This window comes from Cynocephalus volans, chromosome 2 (genome assembly GCF_027409185.1).
Source record: "Cynocephalus volans isolate mCynVol1 chromosome 2, mCynVol1.pri, whole genome shotgun sequence".
NCBI lineage: Eukaryota > Metazoa > Chordata > Mammalia > Dermoptera > Cynocephalidae > Cynocephalus > Cynocephalus volans.
The window spans coordinates 60,831,931-60,853,537 of NC_084461.1; the positions used below are offsets into that span (position 1 = coordinate 60,831,931).

At 39.6% G+C, this 21,607-nt stretch overlaps 1 protein-coding gene across 1 annotated transcript; it reads left to right on the forward strand.

Annotated features, from left to right (window-relative positions):
- The first annotated feature begins 20,854 nt into the window (after nucleotides 1-20,854).
- LOC134369241 (histone H2B subacrosomal variant-like) lies at nucleotides 20,855-21,223 on the forward strand. The gene has a single exon (XM_063085506.1). The coding sequence runs from the start codon at nucleotides 20,855-20,857 to the stop codon at nucleotides 21,221-21,223; it is 369 nt and encodes a 122-aa protein (XP_062941576.1).
- Nucleotides 21,224-21,607: the final 384 nt, after the last annotated feature.

Sequence of the window (21,607 nt, forward strand, 5' to 3'; positions counted from 1 at the left end):
TATCTTTCATGTCTCTACTTAACATGTTCAATCTTTCCTTTAGCTTTTTGAGCATAAAGCATACAGTTACTACCTTTAATGTCCAGGTCTACTAATTCTAACATTTGTGTTGTTTTCGGACCAGTTTCTATTGATTGATTTTTCTAACCTAATGGTGGGTTGTATTTCCCTGTTTCTTTGCTGCTAAGTTTTTTATTAGATGCCATTTCCTTGTTGTTGAGCTTTGTTCTGGAGCACAGTTAAGTTACTTGGAAACTTGCTTTTGAGCTTTGTTAGGATCACAAAAGCATTTACAATATGACTAATTTTGCTGTGCTACTGAGAGAAAATATTTCTGAGTACTTCACCTCGTGCCCTCTGAATTATGACATTTTTCCAGCCCTGCTGGTAGAAACGGCACTATTCCCTATGCCCTGTGAGCCAGAGAGATTACTGCCTCTAATCATTTTAGGTAATTGTTCCCTGGGTCTCAGTTGGTTTTTACATGTGCATGAGCTGATCAGTACACAGCTGAATGCTCAAGGGGACCCCGTGCAGATCTCCAGAGTTCTCTCTCTGCACACCTCTCTCGTCTCTGGTACTCTGTTCTTGAACTCTAACCATTTGGTCTGCCTGGACTTCCAGCTCCAGACCCCAAACTTAGGGAGACTGCCAAGCTCTGTCCTGGGTTCACCTGCCTGAACCACAGCCTAAGAACTGTTTCAACACAGTAAGTTGGGGCAATTGTAGGGCTCATCTTGTTTGTTTACCATTTCTCAGCAATCTCTGTTTTTCGTTATTTGATGTCCAATATCTTGTTTCATATATTTTGTCTTGTTTTTCACTTATTTCAAGCAAGAGGGTAAATATAATCATTATTATTCCATTATGGCCAGATGAAAAGTTCCAAAAATTGTTAAATATTTTAATATCAGCAAAATAGTTTGTTTTTTTCTTTTTAATATAAAAGAATTTTTAAAATTTACATTGCACAGAAGTCTACTTATATTTCAATGATGGCAGATAAAACAAGGTTTTAATATAAGCTGTTATTCATCATGAGATTAACCAGCTGCAAATACCAGGAAATAATGGACTCTGAGCTAAGAGTATTATAGATCCAGATGCACATTTTCAAGGAGCGACAAGAAGAGATCAATAAACAATTAACATTTCTGAGTAATCAACATTTTAGATGTTATTGGACTGTTGAACTTTGAATGTCTTCATTAGAGTAGCACCTAAAAAAGACTAAGAAACCTCTGCATGTGGGTACATGCCACTTTTAGGGAGCCTTTCTCAATTTAATTCATCTGTTTAGCATAGATTTATTGAGCTCCTACTACCTGCCAGTGTATTCAAGGCCCTGGAGATATAGCATCCTTGCTATAAAACAAAGGTCTCAACTTCACGGGTAAAACAGACAATAAGCAAACATTCAATAGTTCTATTAAAAAAATATAAATCAGAGTAAGGGGTGGTGAACTTCAGGGGATAATACTTTAGGTGGAACTGTCAAGGAAGGCCTCTCCCAGGTCACATTAGATTTGAATGAAGTTAGGGACAAAACTCTAAAGAATATTCTGGTGAAAGGAAACAGAAAATACAAATATCCTGAAACAGAAGTAAGCTGGACTTGTTTAAGAATTCTGGTACGAATATAGTCTAAAATCAGCCATAACTAGAACCACTTGATTTTGTTTGCCTACATTCATTTATTCATATATTTATTCACATAATAAACTACACATCAAGTGCTCTGCTGTGTGTGTGAATAGAAAGGTGAGTTGCTTAAAAAGCTTACAAGCTCAATTTAATGGGAGAGTGTCTAAGACATACATAATAAGCAATAATAATAATAATGGAGGTAACAAGTCTTCAAGTTTAAGGATCTAAAGAGTGGATTAATTCTGAGAAGTCAGACCCACGTGGGCATGTCTGACTGGCCCACTGGGCCCTATGTAGGTGAAAGGCAAAGGAATGTGCTAAGGGATGAAAGATTTGAGGGGCAAGATGATTTGTGTAAAGACAAGAAGTAGCTATTGAAAGAGAAGAGCAATTGTGAACAGAGCAAAGAGCATGCTAGCCCTTCCGCCCTGCCCCACTGGGTTCGCGTGCACATCCTTAGGGAGAGTGATACATATAAAGGTAAAAAAAGGTTTTATTGTTGACATCTCTGTAAGGAACCAGAGCACCAAGCCATGCTCCTTGGAGAAGTAGTTCACACTGGGCCCCCCTTCACTGGGATGACTGCTAGAGCAAACGGTAACAAGGAATGGAAATGGGGACAGGGATGAAGCAGCTGGAGCCACCATGGACAGAGACCCACAACCACCAAGGACAAGAGTCAGAGCAGCCCCATGGGGCTGCTACGTGAACCAGAAGGAAAGGCTGTTGTAACCAAGAGCTGTGCTTATGAGCACAAGGGGACATCCCTGGGGACTGCCTCAGGTAGTCCCTGACTTTGTCCTAATGCAAATACGCGACTTTGGAATTATACGTACTTTCGTTATGATCTTAGATCAGCTACTTACTAGCTGTGTTTTCTTGGGCAAATTACTAAACCTCTCTGGACCTCATTTTGTTCATCTGTTAAGTAGGAATAATACTATCACTGTGAGGTATTAGGATTGCTATGAGGTTTAAATGGCATGTGGTAAGTGATTAAAACAATGGTAGCTATTTTTAATACAATACAGTTATTATTAATATTATTATTATGAAGGAATTTTAGAAAACCTGAAATTCCCAAGAGTTGGTGAATAAAGATATAATAAATACTGCTTGGAAACTGTTATTTGGAAACTGTTATTAGGATCCTATTCTATCCTCAAGCTGTTGTGCTTTGGGAAGCATGGGATAACATTAAAACTAAGTATGTGGCTTTGGGCAATTTATTGAAGCTCCTTGAAACTCAGTTTCTTCATCTGTGCAACAGAGTATTAGTGACATCTTCCCTTCGTCCTTCACAGGGTTGTAATGAGGTTTCCTTCTGACGATGGGCATGGAAAGCACTTGGTAAAGAGCTGTTTAAATACCACTGATGTCCAGCTGTTAGCACTCTCACCAGCTCTGCCTTACGCAGCTCTTGGGTCTGAGAAAACTCATTTTCAGGTCTGTAAGATGCAGCTGCTCAGAGTCTGTTGCTATATGACTAGAACGTTCTACAAGCCATCTGTTAAGGCTGAAGCCCTGGGCCAATCATCCCCTAGCTCCTAACTCCTGTTGCTCAACAGACCAAAGGTAAATATCTTTTTCCCACTGTTTTGCTGTATTTACTTCCTGTTGCCTGACTACCTGCCTCCAACATCAGTAATAGCCTCTGAGCCCTTGAGTATATTTATTTTCCATCTGCTCCCTCCCTGCTTGCAACAGCATTCATATACCCCTAAAGATACAGGTCCTAAAACTTACAACCAGAAAAGCACTCAAAGCAGTGGAAGTATAATTTTTTCCCCTGGAATCTCACACTAAATGGTGTGGCTCCAACCCTCAGGACACAGCAAAGCCTAATTTAAACCATAGTCCATGTTTCTTCCAGTCCATAGAGAAGAAATAATCTGCAACCTCCTTAAGAAGTACCTTCCTTAACTGCCCCTAATATGGTGCTCCAAGTGCAGTGGGTACCCAAATGAAAGCATTTTCATTTCCTTCTCAATCCATCTCTACAGGCCTCCATTAAGCAGACTGCTCTTGTCAAGCCTCATCCCAAAGATATCTCTGCAGATAGAGAAATGCACATGCCTAAATACACTCTGAGGCTTGGAATGAAAAGAAGCAATGCTGATTCCTTGAGATGGAAATTAAATCCAGCTAAAAGATAAAAAGGCTTGGGATGTAAATAAAATTAAAATTTAGAATTCATAGAAAGGCAATTTGAAGAAATAAAAAATGCAAGCAGGGAGAATGTGAAATCTTAGAAATTTGAAATATGGGAGAAGTGTTAATAATCCCAAAGAAATTTATGTTTATATCATTGGAAAGAAACGCTGAAGGTAATGGTGCAACAAATGAAAGAAAGAAAGAAAGAAAGAAAGAAAGAAAGAAAGAAAGAAAGAAAGAAAGAAAGAAAGAAAGAAAGAAAGAAAGAAAGAAAGAAAGAAAGAAAGAAAGAAAGAAATTCACAAAGAAAAAATGGGATGACAGAATTCATGACCAGAGGTGCTGAGAATAGTAGAATTTGGCATGGAATATAGATGGATAGGGGGCAGATTCATAAGAAGTTCTTTTCAATCACTCATGATATTGAAATAAACATCAAACAACTGTTCTCCAAGAGAGGATGCTTAACTTTTAATAGGTGGGATTTAGGATAGACTTTAGGAAACATCCTGGCTATAAGTATTGTGAGAAAAATATGGAAACCCCATCTCTGAAGATATTGAGAAATAATGAGGATAGCTATTACCTTTTAGTAGTGGTTTTAGGGAAAACCTGGAAACTTGAACTTTCAAGGATGGACCCATCCATGTGCAGCAATGAGCCTGTATTAAATTTTCTCCAATTCAATTCCTTCATCATATGCAGAAATTTTCTTAGAAGTCTTTGTTATTTACTGGGTTTACCTGTCCTGAATCAGCTTCTTAAATCTAGTCCATCTCCCTGACCAGCATCCCAAGTTTTCCTTAACAAGGTTTTCCATAATTCTTCAAGGGTAAAATCCTGTCATTTCTCTCTAAATCACTAGTCAACACTATGTCTGGCACATAGATAGTACTTGATAAACAATCCCTAAACAACTTTCAGTTCTGAGAAGTGAAGAAAACCAATGCAGTAAAATAAAATAAGGGTCATGGAAACCTCAACAATGTTAAAGAAAAATGGATTGTTTTTTTCCTCTTTCATGAAAAGTTGGTTGATAAGAGTCCTTGACTTTCACCCACATGATGGTTAATTTTATGTGTCAACTTGACTGGGCTAAGGAATGCCCAGATAGCTAATAAAACATTATTTCTTCATGTGTCTGTGAGGGTTTTTCCAGAAGAGATTAGCCTTTGAGTCAGTAGACTGAGTAAAGAAGATCCACCCTTACCAATGCAGGTGGGCATCACCCAATCAACTGCAGGCCCAAATAGAACAAAAAGGAGGAGAAAGGGTGAATTTACTCTCTCTCGGTTTGAGCTGGGCATCGGTCTAGGACCTTGAGACCTTACACTAGCGTTCCTGCCCCCTTCTCAGACCTTTGGACTCAGACTAGGAATTACACCATCTGCTCCCCTGGTTCTCAGGCCTTTGGGTTTGGACTAAATTATACCACAAGCTTTCCTGGTTCTCCAGTTTGCAGACAGCAGTTTGTGGGACTTCTCAGCCTCCATAATCACATGAGCCAATTCTTATCATAGATCTCTCTCTTTTTCTCTCTAAATCTCGCTATCTGTGTGGGTGTTTATGTATATATATATATACATACTATATATATAAATTATATATATTTTGTATATATATAAAATTTCTATAAATTGGTTCTATTTCTCTAGAGAACCCTGACTAATACAACCCATGAAAAGGCCACATGGCAGAGAGCCTACTGCTGTGGAATGATGTCCCACCAGAACTTAGTCTCCACTGTGGCAGTGTAAAGAGGGTGGGAAATCATATTATGGTAATTGAAAGGTGAGGCCTTGAAGAGGTGATTAAGTTGATGGTTTAATGGTGGTTATGGGCATGGCACTGAGGGCTTTAAAGGAGAGCATGTGAGAGTCTCTCTCTCTCTGCTCTGGCATTCTCACCATGTGACACCCTTCATTGCTGTAAAGCCACCACTAAAGAAGACCCTCATCAGATGTGTTCCCTGGACTTTGGACTTAGCCTCTAAAACTGTAAGCAATAAATTTCGTTTTCTTACAAATTACCCAGTTCCAAGCATTTTGTTATAAGCAACAAAATGGACTAACACACCTACTAATTCAACCTGAGTATTTATGTCTACCAATACTTAAGAGGGAGACCTGACATATTAGGGCCCTGGCTGTCTGACTCTGATTCAACTTTATTCCATTCTTGAACACTCCAATTAGTAGTGCCTAAAGTCACACCAGAGAAGTTTCTTGAGGTCCGAGAAGGCAAGTGAGTGCTACTCAACAATGATTGACACAGAACAGCACTTACTTCTGGCCTGAGCTTCAGACCTCAGACCAGGCAGCAACCCTATTTTCCAAATGCCAGTTGTTCACATGTCATCTTCAAGATCTTGTCATATCTGCATATCACCTGTTCATATCACTATTCATTACTTAATACAGTATTTGCCTTTACATTGTCTTTAAGTAAAACACCACTGGGTTTTTGTTTTCACATGTCCTAAGTAATAACAACTGAGTAATTATGACTTTATGTGCTGGCCACTTTTTTTCAAGTATATCTTAAATACATAACTTAAAAAATAGAAATATGTATGAATGAACTTCCTAATATTTCCTCTAGTGGTAGGAAATTCTGCCAAGGGTTACATTTTTAAGTTATAGCCCAACCATTCTCAGTGTTTTTTTGTTTGTTTGTTTTTGGTTTTTTTTGACTGGTAAGGGGATCGCAACCCTCGGCATGGTGTGGTCTGCACCACGCTCAGCCAGTGAGTGCACCGGCCATCCCTATATAGGATCCGAATCCGAACCCGCTGTCTCAGCACTCTCAGCGCTGCACTCTCCCGAGTGAGCCATGGGGCCGGCCCCTCAGTGTTGTTTTTTATTCACCAAGGTACACACAGATACCTTTCACATGGCCAGCACAATCCCACATGAATGTCTAAGCTTCTGGGCAACTTCCAGCAGAAAACCTGGAGCCCCACTCCATTTTTTTCTCATTTGAGGAAGTGTATCAGAATGCAGGTGAGTTATATAATTATAGGGATAACCATGAAACCACTAATTTGAGGAGAATAATACCTTCCTCACAGAGCTGTTCAGAGGCCAAAATGAAATAATGAAGGCTTTAGCACAGTGCTCAGCACATAGGAAGTACCCAATAATTTGTTCCTATTTTGTTTACGTGAATTATTTACCAACTTCAGTGATTTTCCCTCAGTAAAAAAAAAGAAAAAAAAAATTAACATGATCTCATTACTGATTGATCATTGTGTCTGACTGAGGACCCTGACCACCATCCACACCAACAGAAGCTGCTCCAAAAAAATGGTGGTCAACTTCCCCAAAGAACACTTTCTCCCAGTATCCAGGAAACAGTTTTTCTGTTAATTCATGGGCATTATGAGTCCATATTTATTTTTTATTTTCATCATAACTGAGAAAATTGAGATCCATATAATGTCTTTTCCTTTTGAACTGTATCTTATGTATTAGTCCATTTTGTGTTGCTATAATGGAAATACCTGAGACTGAGTAATTTATAAGGAAAAAGGTTTATTTGGCTTACAATTCTGGGACAGCTGCATCAGGCTGCTTCTACTCACGGTGGAAAAGCAGCAGGCAGCCGGCAGGTACAAGCAGATCACATGGCGAGAGGAAGCAAGAGAGAGAGAGGAGGTGTCAGGGTCCTTTAAACAATCAGCTCTCGTAGGAACTAATAGAGCAAGAACTCACTCACTACCCCTCATCCCCCAGGGAGAGCATTAATCCATTCATGAGGGATCTGCCCCCATGACTCAATCAGTTTCCAACACTGCCACATTGGAGATCAAATTTCTACATGAGTTTTGGAGGGGACAACACATCCAATTTCCATCATCTTATTTCATTATGTAGAAGAATTACCTTGATTCTGACAGGCTGGTAGATTCTAAAGAAATCAACTATCATGTCATTAAGAAAAATATGAGTTTATGTTGGAGATTTAGAAGAGATAAAAGAGTTATACCATTTTCTATTAACACCTTTGTAATACCTTTGGAATATAAGGAAAGATAAACCACAAAATTATTTCTTATTGAAAATGAAGTGAAGCCACTGTGAGATCACAAGCAAACTGTGACCAAGTGTAAAAAAGTCATTGTATTCCAGGAGATATCCATTTGTTCTTTCATTAATTCATTTATTCAATATATATTTATTGAACAAATATTCTTTAAAAGGCACTGTGATAAGAGCAGTGGGAGAATACAGAAATATTCCTTTTTATCAAGTCACTTACAGTCCGGTAGGGAACATAAGCATGTATAATATGAAGCAAAATTAGGTAAATGTTTTAATATTTGGCATCTATCGTTTTGTCATGAAAATACCTTCAGACCTTTGAGTTGCTTTCCCACTGTTCCTGGGTCTGTGCACCCATATGAAATTTTTATTGACTACTCTAAAGTATGTATGGTTAAGTAACACTAAACCAAGACAATTTGTCTTCAGACATAAAGTCAACACATCTCACATCTCTTCACATCTCATCTCTTCCCTTAGGCAGAAGGAAGATCTAACATCTGAGGGCCAGGATGCACAGTGCACCTAGTTTAGCCATGGAGTCCTAGACTGTGGAGGAGACTAACAGTTACAGAAGGTAGAGGATGCTTGCATGCTAGAAAGTCAGTAACAACCTCAGCTCTTTATTAAGCAATTCAAAAACCTTCGTATTGAGAACTATTCCACAAAAATATTTTTATAGGTTTACAAACATTACTAAATATAACTCTTAAGTCATATGACATCTTCTTTTCTCTAAATTTGCCCCCCGATATTGTTATATTGGGTTTTAATTTAAAGAGTATTTTGTGAAATATTTACATCATACGTAAGAAGTAGAAAGTCAAACAGCCGAAGGTTAAAGAAAACTTTGAACTGAGCCCAAGAGAAAACATTTAAATATTTGAGTATAGCTATATTCAATGCTGCTTCTGAATGGGTGGAAGAGAGTGGAACAAAATCAGGTGACTTCTAAGGATAATACCTATGTCCTTCACAAGTATTTTATTGTATCAGAAAACATGAGCTCTGAAATTGGGCAGAACTAAGTTCAAATTCCAGTTCTATCACTGACGATATGATCTTGAGCAAATTCCTTCACCTCTACAACCCTCAGTTTCCCCAGTTGAGCACAGAGCTCATAAAACCTATTTCATAGCACTATTAGGAGGATTAAGTGAAATTACACATATAAATCATCCCGCACAACAGGCATTCAAAAATATTTGTTCCCTTCAGTTCCCTGTAGTGTGAACAATTGGGATGTAGGCCTACCAACTGCTCTGGTAGGGTCCAATTCCATCATTCAGAAATGTTTTTTGAACACCAATAGGTATAAATACTGAGCTAGACTAGGAATATAATGATGACTAAGACCTTCAGGAGTTCCCATTTTCTATCATTCTAGGAATTTTAGGCCCTCTCTCCCATTAGGGAATCTCCTAAAAATGGAGATGAAGAGGATATGTATGCACAAGGACATGAGTTTAAACACTGGTGGCAGTTACAGAATTTGAGCTCAGTCTCCATATTGTTTTCACTTTGCAGTGTATTGAGAACCTATTTGAGTGAAGAGAGAAAAGGTAGAGAAACTCAAGGATTAAGTGGGAAATTTGGTTACTTAGAGGTATTTGCAGTGAGAGCAGGGAGGCATAGGAAAGGCTTACCCAGTAAAGTAGGCCAATTTTGACTACTTCCACAATCCTTTTTAGATTTTCCTCCTTTTGTTCAAACTGCAGTCAATTTAGTTGGTGAGATGGTAGTACAAATAATGAGGTGACAGGAAAGAGAAGGACATTTGGGGAAGGAATTAGTGAATGAGTCTTCACTGACAGTGAGACATATAAGTCAGTGTTTCCCTATACGTACTCTTCAGAACACTGGCTCTCCCAGAAATTCATTGAACCCAAACTCCAAGAAAGGAGTCTAAGAATCTGTATTTTTTACCAGTTTCCCAGATGAATCTTATCATCAGGGTTGTCTGAGAAAGCCTGGACTGAATGATCTTTAGGATTCCTTCCATATTTATTCTTTGATATTTCCATCAGCCTAATAGCCCCTACAGTTCAGTCTGTGTGGCACCCTCTGTGGCTAGGAGGTTTTACTGCAATCATTTAATCCCCCAGCTGAACCTTGAGTCACTTCCTCTTTTATGAGTACAACTTAATACTATATAACAAATGGCATAGTTCAAGTTTGTTTGTATTCTATAGTAATTGAGGTTTTTGTTCATTATTAAGTATTTCAAAGAAAAAGAAAACTGAAGAAAATAATATAACAGACTCTCACAACATTTTGCCACATTCACATTCCTTCATTCAAATCTTTCTCCCTCCTCCTCTCCCTCCCTCTCCAGAGGTAACCACTACTAGGTAGTTAGAATCATTCCCATGTGTTTTTTTTTTTTTTGTATTAGACATACTACATATGTATAAACCCATAAATAATATATACTATTGTTTTATGCTTCAATTTTTCCATAAATGATATCATACCATATATATTTTGCAACTTGCTTTTTACCCAACAGTATCTGAGATTTATACAAGTAGATTCCAGTTCATTTGTTATAGTTGCTTCAGATCATTCCACCATATTGAGAAAACCAATTTATTCAGCCATTCCCCTACTGAGAGACAGATCATTTCTGCCTTTTTTTTTTCCCTGTACAGACAGACATTGCTCCACTGAACACCCATGCACTTGTCCCATTACATACATGTACATTAGTTTATCTGGAGTAAGCATCTGTATTGTAACTGCTCTATTGATAGGGGATGCACATCTTCAAATTTACCAAGTAGTGATAAAGTTGCTGTCCAAGGTGATTATAGCAATTTCCACTCACATCTGCAATAAATAATAATAATAAACCTTTTGCATCCTTGCTAACATTTAGTGTTATCAAAGTCAATAAATTTTGTGAATTTGGTACATGTGAAATAATTGCTTTGGTTTTATTTGCATTTCCCTCACTACTGCTGAGGTTAAGCATCATTTTGTATGTTTATTAGCTTTTGGAAGTTTCCTCTCTATGAATTGCCTGATCACATAATTTGCCCATTTTTCTGACAGGTTGCCATTTTAAAAATTGATTTATGGAGTTCTTTACATATTCTAAATACTTATTCTACATTAGTTACATGCTGTACAAATATATTCTCTCGGTCTGTGGCTTGTCATTTAATTTTGTTTATGGTGCCTTTTTTCACATAGTTGTCTTAACTCTAATATATTTATTCCTAAAAAATATTCTTTTACATGTGCTGAAAGCAGCTGATTTTTTAAATCCTCTTTATTTATGGTTTCAATTCTTGGATTGGTGTAGTCCATAATATGAATGGTTTGGGTTAGAAAAGAATATGAGACAGACAAAAACAACCAAGCAATATCCATGAGACAGGTGTGTACTGGGGTGCACAACACAGATTCTTCTAAGAATCAAAGACCTACAGAACCCCAAAAGAGACTGTCTAACAAACATTGCTAAGTCCACTGAAAACCACCATGTCCACTAAGGCTACAGAGGTAGGAGATATGTGCTTTGATTCCAGCAGCATAATGCAATGTAAACAAACCTAATTCTAGACTCCGTTTTACCAAACTACAGGGATATGCATATTTGAAGCAAAGATCTTAATTTCTCCAAGTTAAATTTCATCCGTAAAGCAGTAGGGCTACCCTGATCACATCAAAGGGTTGTTAAGGAAATGGAAGGTGACAGTTTTTTAGAAATTCTTCGTGTTTTGTGGCCTCAGCTTCCTCTAAGTGATTAGATTCTCAACAGTGAAGATAAAATGCCATGAAGATAAGACATTTCCTGAACCAGTTTTGTTGGAAGCACCATTCAGAGAACCATAGCATTACTTCAGAGTCCTCAGCTATATCACAACTTGACTCGCCTGTAAAGCTGGTAAATCATAAGCACTGCTAAGGTGTTTTATTGGCCAGAGACCCTTGGTAACAGTATTCTGTGGATCTTAAACAGACCCATGTAAGCAGTTGTCCCCTAAACCCACGCTTTGGGGAAAACAGTACATTCTTATACAAAAGAGAGATGAGACCTCCTCAGGGAACCTGACAAAGCCTACTACAGGGCATAGTATTATTCTTTTAATTCATAAACTTAGAAAAACAGAAAGGATATTAATCATAAATGAGGATTTCAGGAGACAATAGAACAGAGAGATCATGTCCCCAGATGCAGTCTCCAGCACAGCTCAAAGCAAGCTAGCCTCACTCAGTTCATCATTCCTCTAAGAGGTCTCTAGCAGCACAGTCCTGCCCAGAGAGTCTAGAGATACTGAGAAACTAAAAGAGACACTGCTCTACATCGGAAGCCAGTCCTAAAATAAAACTCAGCAACAAGAACATTGGAAACTAGCCTTGGTGTGAATTTCTTCAGACTGCACTTCTAAAAGAGTTATATTCTTTTATCGGGCCCTGGAGAGACACTGGATTTAGGTATTTGGATTTTATTAAATTCACAAACACTGGATATTTTATTGTTAATGTAACCAAGGCAAGACTTTATCATAACACTAAGAATGGGAAATAGCCCTATGTACTTAAAGAAAAATACTTGTCATCCCTCAGTTTCTAGTTTAGCTGTTTTTCAACAGACAATTTTCTTATTAAGCTTATCAGCCTCTAATTTTGTGATGTTTAATATATCTGTCTTTCTAGTTTCTTTATATGTAAACCAGCTTAAAAGGGCATCACGGGATGATTGAAGAAGAGATGTGGTTTTAAAACCTTATTAGTATTCTGAGAGTAGGCTCCCTTCCTTAAATCCTTCCTCCCAATTTAGAATCAATCATCCTTCCCTCTAGGTAAAGGTGAGGTTTTCTCTCTGACTTGTCTGGAATGTACAGCTGTATGATGGCTGTCAGAATCTTCTTCCTTGTTGATGTACTCTAACCTTAGGGATTCTATTGAATGTAAAGTGAGAAAAGTATATTTCTGAGGTTGCTTAAAATCAGATTTTTCATCCTAAATCCTATAATCACATCTTCCACATTGCTCGCACTGTACTGTTTTGCTTCATGAATCTTCTTTTTTTGTTTTTATTGTAGTAATCTAAAGCATGGGGGGTTGGCCAGAGCACTGGAGGTAGCATTAGAAGATCTGACACTTAATTTGTTGGCAACAACCAAATTTATAGCTATGAGGTGGGAAGTAATACCTCCCTGCCTCAACTCTTGGGAAGATCAAACGAGATACACTGGTCAAGCACACGCAGCATATAGAGCACCACACACTTCCGGGATTATCAGAGAAGCAGGATGTCTTACTAAAGAGTAAGGAGATGCTTGGGTTTGAATTCCATCTCTGCCATGAACCAGTTGTGTGCTGAGGCAAGCTGAGTTTCCTCACCTGTGAAAAGGAGATGCTGCGATAATACCTATCTCATAAGGCAGTGGTGAGAACTGAGCTGATAGCTGGAAAGTACCTAGAGCAGTGCCTAGACACATAGTCAGTGCTCAATAAATGCCAGCATTTTATTAGAGCCTTCCTTCTCCTTTGTCCCATGTTGTAAACCAATCATCCGATCTCACCAATTCTTTTTAAAATGATTCTGTTCCTACCATTTCCATCACCTCCAGTTCAGGCCTCTATTGTCCCACTCTTGGGCCATAAGCAATGGCACTGCTGGGCTCTCTGATCCTGCTTCTTTTTTTAATCCCTCCTGCACCCAGCACAAAATTGATTCTCTCAAAACATTATTTGAGCCAATTCCTTGCATGTTTCAAATTCTCAGTGACTCTCAAATTCCTGTAGAATAATTTTAACACCTTACACTATTTATTGAGCCACCATACCTTTCCAACTGCCTCTCTAACATGTAATCTCTTTACTCTTAGCAAAACAGTTTTTCCCTAGTTCTTGAATATAGCTTGTGGTTTCACGCCTCCATGTTGTTACTCATTTGCTTCCTCCTGCTCAGAACATCCTCTCTTTTGGGCCAACCCAATAGGAGGCAGTGTAGAACAGTGGTTAAGAGCTCCAGCTTGGATGTCTGATCTCTGTTTATCTCGGGGCTCCACAACTTCCCAGGCATGTGACCTTGGGCAACTTTTATTCCGATTCTATGCGCTTAGCAAGGGCACTCATTATAGTAAGAGAAAAATCCATTTTACAATGATGAATTTATTGATTCAGGGGAGTTTTAATTGCATGTTAGTTCATCGATGTTTTAATGTAAAGTGTGAACCAGAACTCAAAACAAAATTAGAATTTTTCGTCTCTCTGTTGTCTCAATGCATTTTCTGTTTTCTGCTAAATAACCTCACACTCATCAAAGATTGCAAACCTTCTACTTTCTTTCAAAGCTAATTCCTTTATTACATTCTTACTCTGTGCAAAGCGAATCTAATTTCTCTCTCTTTCTCTCTCTCTCTCATCAGCTAAGAACAATGACCCAGCTTTCAGATTAGCCAAAGCAGGATGCAAGTGGCTCTGATATGGGAGGGAGAAGGCTCTCTGTGTGTGTGTGTTGTGGGGCGGGAACATGTCAGCCTTAGGAATCCAATGAAAGAAAGAAAAGTCAAAGAGAAATGACCTAGTTCAGAAAATTGTCAACAAATCAGTAAAGGGGTACATGGAACATTTTTTGTTTTATTCCCCCTGAAACATGGAAATATAAGACTGGTAAGAGCTAAGCATCTCCACAGCAAAGAAGGCGCTAGCCTGGTTCTTCCCACCTCAGTTCTCTCTCCTCAGTTCTTCTAGATCTCTTCCTTGCCGAATGCTGAAAGAGCTTTTCAGATTGTTTCAATCTACAATGCACAGAAACAGTCTTACATCTAAGTCTGCCTCTCTTCCTGTCTCAGAATCCAGAGTCCTGTGATCAGAGACTTTGTGTCACCCTCAGGAGCCACTTCCACTCCCCCACCCTCTCATCGACTCACCTGCTAGTACTCTGTCCTTCTTCTCCCATCTCTCTTAATCCTTTCCCCTGAACCCTTACAATTCTCATTTCCAATGTTTTAAAAAAACTCGCCTGGCTGGCCTGTTAGCTCAGCAGGTTAGAGCAATGGTGTTATAACACCAAGGTCAAGGGCTGCGATCCCCATCCCAGCCAGCTGCTAAAAAAAAAAAAAAAAAAGATCCTACACACAAAAATTTTAAAAATTTAAAAATTTCCCAACACCTTTAAATATTTTATTCTATCTTAGCTCAAATAGTGATTCCCAGGCCTGGCTGCACATTAAAAACACTGGGGGAACTTTAAAAACAAAAGCCTGAACCTTACCCCTGCAGAATCTGATTCAGTTAGTCTGGGGTCTAGCCCTGGCATTGTTGTTTGTTTGAGTCTCCCTAAGTAATTCCAATGTGCATCCAGGCTTGAGAACTACTGCCTTAACTGAAACCTGGATTCTTGGCAAGCATGCTTCTTTTGCCTCTCTCTGGAGATTACACATTCTTCCACACATGAGTACTGTCAGACAAGAAGGGGCAATCAAGCTCTGGTTTCACATGGCCTCTTCCAGACCATGAGTCTCCTGTCCTTATGCAGAAACACACAAAAAGATCTCTTTTTCTGCAAGCATGTTTGCACATATTCTGCCCACCTTCCCCTCTACCACCAGCCTTATCTGCCAGAATAACTTCTATGTACCTCATGGTACAACTAGAACATTATCAGCTCTTAGAAGCCTGCCCTGGCAGGCTGAATGATCAAGGTACAACTCTCTCTTCTTGCTTACACCCTATGGATGCCTGTCATAGCCTTTATCTCCCTGTTCATAATAATCAATTATTCCCATGTCTGTCTACCTCATAAACTGGGAGTTCTTTAAGAGTAGGAACTGCGTCTTCTTCAACTCTTTATCTCCACGATGTAATTCATGCAATGCCTGCTGCATGGTTGGCATTCAACAAATACTTGTGAGGAAGAGCAAGCAGGAATAAAGGGATAGAGAAGGGAATTTGAAAAGGAGAGAAGGAAGAAAGAAAAGAAAAAATCTCTCTGCTCTACTGTCATCCTCCAGCCTTCTAAGGATAAACTGTTTCACTAAATATATTTTTGGAACTATAGTGTAGAGTCACAGCACAGAAAATCCAAGACAACTCTCCTAGCCAAAAGAAAACTCATATATAGAAAATGTTTTTTAAAATATATTTCTAGTCATCTACTAAGGACAGTATTATTCACCAACTTCTATACCATTGGTGACCCAGTTCTTTCATGACAATTCCATTCTGTTCATGGTGGCTGGGGTGAACAGAATTATGCCCCCCCAAAAGACATCCATGTCCCAAATCCTGGAACCTGTGGATATGTTACATTACATGGCAAAAGGGACATGGTAGATGTGATTAAATTAAGGACATGAGATGGGGAGATTATCCTGGATTATCAGGGTAGCCCAGTGTAATCACAATAGTCCTTATTAGTGAAGGAGGGAGTCAGGAGAGTCAGTGTCAGAGTGATGCAGTGTGAGAAAGACTCCACCAGCCATTGCTGGCTTTGAAAATGGAGAAAAAGCCAAGTACTGCTAGCGACCTCTAGGAGCTAGAGAAGGCAAGAAAACGGATTCTCCTCTAGAGCCTGTAGAAGGGAACACAGCCCTGCCAACACTTGATTTTAGCCCAGTGAGACTCATTTGGACTTCTGACCACCCAAATTATAACACAATAAATTTGCGTTGTTTAAAGCCACTAAATTTGTGGTGATTTGTTACACCAGCAGTAGGAAACTATACAGTGGCTTTAAAAATGTTCCCAGAGTACGCTCATATCTGTCAGTGCATGTTTTCTACTTTCGATTAATGTCACCTCTACCACAGTTACGTTACTGTGGAACAATCACTGATGGCTTTGACGATGACCTTGGGTCATTACAAGATTCTAAATCATCAATGAAAGAATAAGCAGTTGTAACCCCAGTACTTTACTTACTCAATCATGAAAAGGGAGAGACTATACAATCCTTGTCCCAAATAGACATAATGTAATAGACCACAAAACAAGAGCCTGAAAAAATGTATGAAGCAGTTAAGTTTGGACTCCAGCCTACTTTTGACCAGCTTGGAGACCCAGGACCCCTAATACACTGGTTATGAGTCCTTTCAATCTGTTTTCTCCTGCTGAAGGATACCATGCTTTGTTCTAAGGCTAAGACCTTGAGGATGGGGACAGAAGAGAAGGGGAGAGAGGATAGAGATCCTCATAGTGTTCACTCTCAGAGTGTAATAAATGCAAAATAATCAGACTTGCTGCATTGCTCAGATTAATAATACAATGGGCATCTCCTGAAGGTCATTTTGCTAAAAGGTGTTTATCTCTTGTTCCAAACAGTCTGTGGAAGAACAAAAGAAGAAGGAAAAGAAAAACCAGCATATCAGTGGTAAACTCATACATGTTTTAGAATGATTCATTGAATTTTAAAAGGGAATTTGGGTGAACCCTAAATTAGCCAGAAATTTTATAGAATCAGTATCCTTATCTTCTGAACTTTCTGGTCAATCAGTATCTTAGCATACAGCTTATTGTTTTGGCTCTAAAAGCTCTTTTCTTTTAGTTAGGTACTATAATATACTGTACCCTTCCTTCATCCTGCCCAAGTCAAAGGAATCAGAAAGATGGAGATAAAAATATTAACTTTATTTACTGACAAACTACTTGGAGAACAGCCTTTAGGTCTAGGGCAACAATAGGCTTCCTAATATAGCACAGAAGAAGTAAGCGGAATGTCCTACTCAGTCACGGGCAGCTCACAAATAGTGATCCATTCCCAGGGATGGAGCTGCCCATAGTCAGATCCCTGTGAGAGTCCACAAGGGGATGATATAGACAAGGCTGTCTTGTCTCCTCCTCCCCAGTCAGGTAAGACATTTGTCCTAGGCAGGAGTACGTGAGGGGAGAGGGGAGGCCAGAAGTGTTATGCTAGTGGAAACTCTTTAGCATGGATATATCAGGAAGAGGAAGTAAATGTTCTCCATCTGATAGTTACTTCTAAATGTTAGCAATAAAGCTATGCTATAATTAAGCAAACTAAGTAATTATGTCTAGAAACATCCGAAAACAAAATTAACAAGAACTGACTAAAGATCCATCACCCCAAAGCACACCTGGAAGCAGCAGCCTCTATCTTGTGTGATGAGGAATAGTCTGAGATTTGTTACTAATAATAAAGCATGGACATTTACAAATGATGTCTGTTGTCTTTATTAATTAAACCTGTTCAAAGTTATCTTCATAATAACATTATTCTTACCTCATTTCAGATTTACTTTTTTGAGTGGGAGAGAAAGGGGAGGAACTACAATTAGCATTCCAGAAATTACACATTACCGAGTTTACCTTATCTGTGAAGATGCTCATAGTGAAGGATATTTAGTGCTAGCATTAATAGTTGTAGCAATTGTGAATAACTGAAATGCTCATGAGTTGTTATTTTTATAGTTACTTCTATTTCTTTTTTATTTTACCCAGGGTAGAATTTGATTAAGAGAGCAAATGATTCTTTTTTTTTTTTTTTTTTTGGCAGCTGAGCAGTGTGGGGATCCAAACCCTTGACCCTGGTGTTATCAACACTGAGCTCTAACCAACTGAACTAAATAGCCAGCCCTGAAGAGTTTTTTAAAGTGTGAATATCAACATGACACTTGGGCCAGAATGGCCCAATAAACCTCTTCTGGTTAATGACAAAATAACAGTATAAAGTAAAAGCAGATCATAAAGTTGAATTTGTAAAATTTGCAAAAATGATATTAATATCATTATAAAAGTTAATGAACATGCTCCATGAGGAGTTTTGTTTTACTCTTTAGTTGTACATATTTGCTCCTTAGAAGAGGGGGTCTTCTAGCACCTCGGAGGCCAGCCTAGGGACCCGGGGTAAGGATCTGGGGACCTGACCCCCCCTCCCACAACCAGGCACACTGGGACTGCGCATCAGGGCCCTGCACAGAGGCCCAAAGCATGGAGAAGGGGACCGGACCCCCTCCCACAACCAGGCACCCCAAACCACTGCCCCGGGACCCATCCAGAGACCCAGGGTATGGAGCTGAGGATCGGACCCCCTTCCCACAACCAGGCACCCGTGCCAGTGCCTCAGGACCTTCCCTGGGAACCAGGGCATGGAGAAGGGGACTGGATCCCCCTCCCACAACCAGGCAAACTGTGCCAGCTTCTCATGGCCCACCCAAGAGCCTGAGGCATGGAGAAGGGGACCAAACCTCCCTCCCACAACCAGGCACACCTCGCCAGCACCTCAGGTCCTGCCCAGGGACCTGGGGAATGGAGAAGGGGACCGGACCCCCCTTCCACAACCAGGCACACTGCGTGAGCACCTCAGGGCATGCCTAGGGACCCAGGGTAATGAACTGGGGACTGCACCCCCTTCCCACAACCAGGCACACCATGCCAGCACCTCGGGACCCACTTGGGGACTGGGGACGTGGAACTGGGGATCAGACACTCTCCACAACCAGGCACACTGCCAGCACCACGGAGCAGGCCAAAAACATCTCCTCCATGTGGGTGGCCCACCAGAGCCACCACAACAACCATGGCTGCTGCAAAGGCGGCTAGATGCCACAACCACCATGCAGATGGTCCACCAGCCACTGGAGTGAGTTGACACAAGGAGAGTCACCAGCAGAGATAAAGAAAGGAGGAGGATGTCTGTCTCCGCAGAGCCCATTTCATAGTGACGGAAGAGACATCTGCTCTATGATAGTATTGGGGGACCTGATCACACGCCTCTCAGCATTGGACAGATCATTTGGGCAGCAAATCAACAGAGTAACCATTATTCTTTCAGAGTGAGAGAAGAAATCTAGGGTGAATAGAGGGGGGTGGGGGAGAGGAAGGGGGATGGAGCAGGATTGGACAAGGGGCATAAAGAATAATTACAATTTAAAACAATATACATGCTAGTAATATTGATTTGATCAACATATCTCAATGTTGAACCCCCAAAATATGTACAATCAATTTCGATTCAATAAAAATTAAAAATTAAAAAAATAAAAAGGAAATCATTAAAAAAAAAGAAGTGGGGTTCTAGAAAAAAAGTTAGGCTTCATTTTAAAAATAAAGGTCACAATTCTTAAAACCAGATTAATCATATGTATTTATTTTTATTATAAAATAAATCACTTTGAGACTTTTAATGGCTTATATAACTATTCATTCACTTATAAAATGAATTTATGAATGCTTTTATAAACACAGTGTAGTGGATTGAATTGTGTCACCCCAAAATTCCCTGAAGCTTGAATTGTGTCCCCTAAGTTTTATGTATTAGAAACTTAGCCCCCACTGTGACTGTTAAGAGGGTGGGAAATCCTATTATAGTAGTTGAAAGGTGGAGCCTTGAAGGGGTGATTGGGTTGTAGAACCGTGCAGTAGTGAATGGTTTAAAAATGGTGGTCAGGGCATGGCTCTGAGGGCTTAAGAGAAGAGTATATGTCTCTCTTATTCCCTCTGCTATCTCTGCTTCCCCCATCTTGTAGTATGAGACACCTGGGTCATTGTCGCCATCACCAGATGTATTCCTTGGACTTTGGACTTCCCAGCCTCATAAACTGTAAGCAATAAATTTCGTTTTCTTTATAAATCACCCAGTTCTGTGTATTTTGTTATAAGTGACATAAACAGACTAAAACACACAGTGACCCCACAAAAGGCAACTTTTCCTTTACCTTCCTTCCACCGATCCCCCAATTTGATGAGATTTTGTCCAATTCTGATAATATTGTACATCATGTTTGCAAATTGCTAAGAAACAAAGTAGAAGAAATAAGCACTCTTCTTTTCTGCCCTGAAGTCAGCCTCAATCCTTCTGCAACACTGCTTTTATCTTCTTAGGAAAGCTCTAGGTTGGCCAAGAGAAAGATTTTCCCCTAACAACAAATCAGTGCCATTGCTAGGTAATTGTGACATAGGAAAAGTAACCACCAATCAGGGAGAAGCCCCCACAGTTTGACTGTGACATGTCACTGTAAACATGAGAGCTCCCACCACTCGTAGGCCCTTCTCCTCTCCATTTATAACTGATAAGGGGAACAACATCTACCATGGCCAGATCCATCAACAGAAAGTGCAAGTGCTCCAGAGGACATCTATGCCCGATCTCCAGAAAGAAATCACATTTCAGCACCAGTTTTGGCCATAGAAATTATTCACTCTATGTAAACAGGGTCCTAAAAGAAGTGGTTCCCCAGAGCGGCATATCATCTCACACCTTGGACGTTATGAATACCCTGATCAACGACATCTTTGAGCGCATTGCTACGGAAGCTTGCAACCTGAGGCATCTCAGAAAACGCTGTACCCTCACATCTGAAGATATCCAGAAGGCAGTGCATTTGCTGTGGCCTGAGAAACTAGCTGAGTACGCAGTAGCTTTTGGAAGCGAAGCAGTCCATAGATATGTCCACTCCTAAACTCCATGTACCAGCTTAATTGAATCTTGGGGAAAAGTAAATCAAACTTACCACCCAAAGAATCACCTCGATGTTGAGTTCACTCTTTTTTATAATTTAGCAGTTATTTACTGGTATTTTCCTATTTCTCTTATCTCTAGAGATGAATTTCTTTCTTGCTATTTTACCTTTTAACTATTTGGCTACTTAGGGTTCCCTGACACCTGCTCCAGACTCCTGACAGAAACCTTGTTTTTCCTATGGATGTGTAAAGCTCGTTATATAAATTAAATGCTTATTGTATCATTAAGTTATTGCTAACTATGTACAGAAGGCTTTGATACAGCTATTTTGACCACCAGGTCACACTGATTTTGAACTTACATATACAAACATTTTAAACAG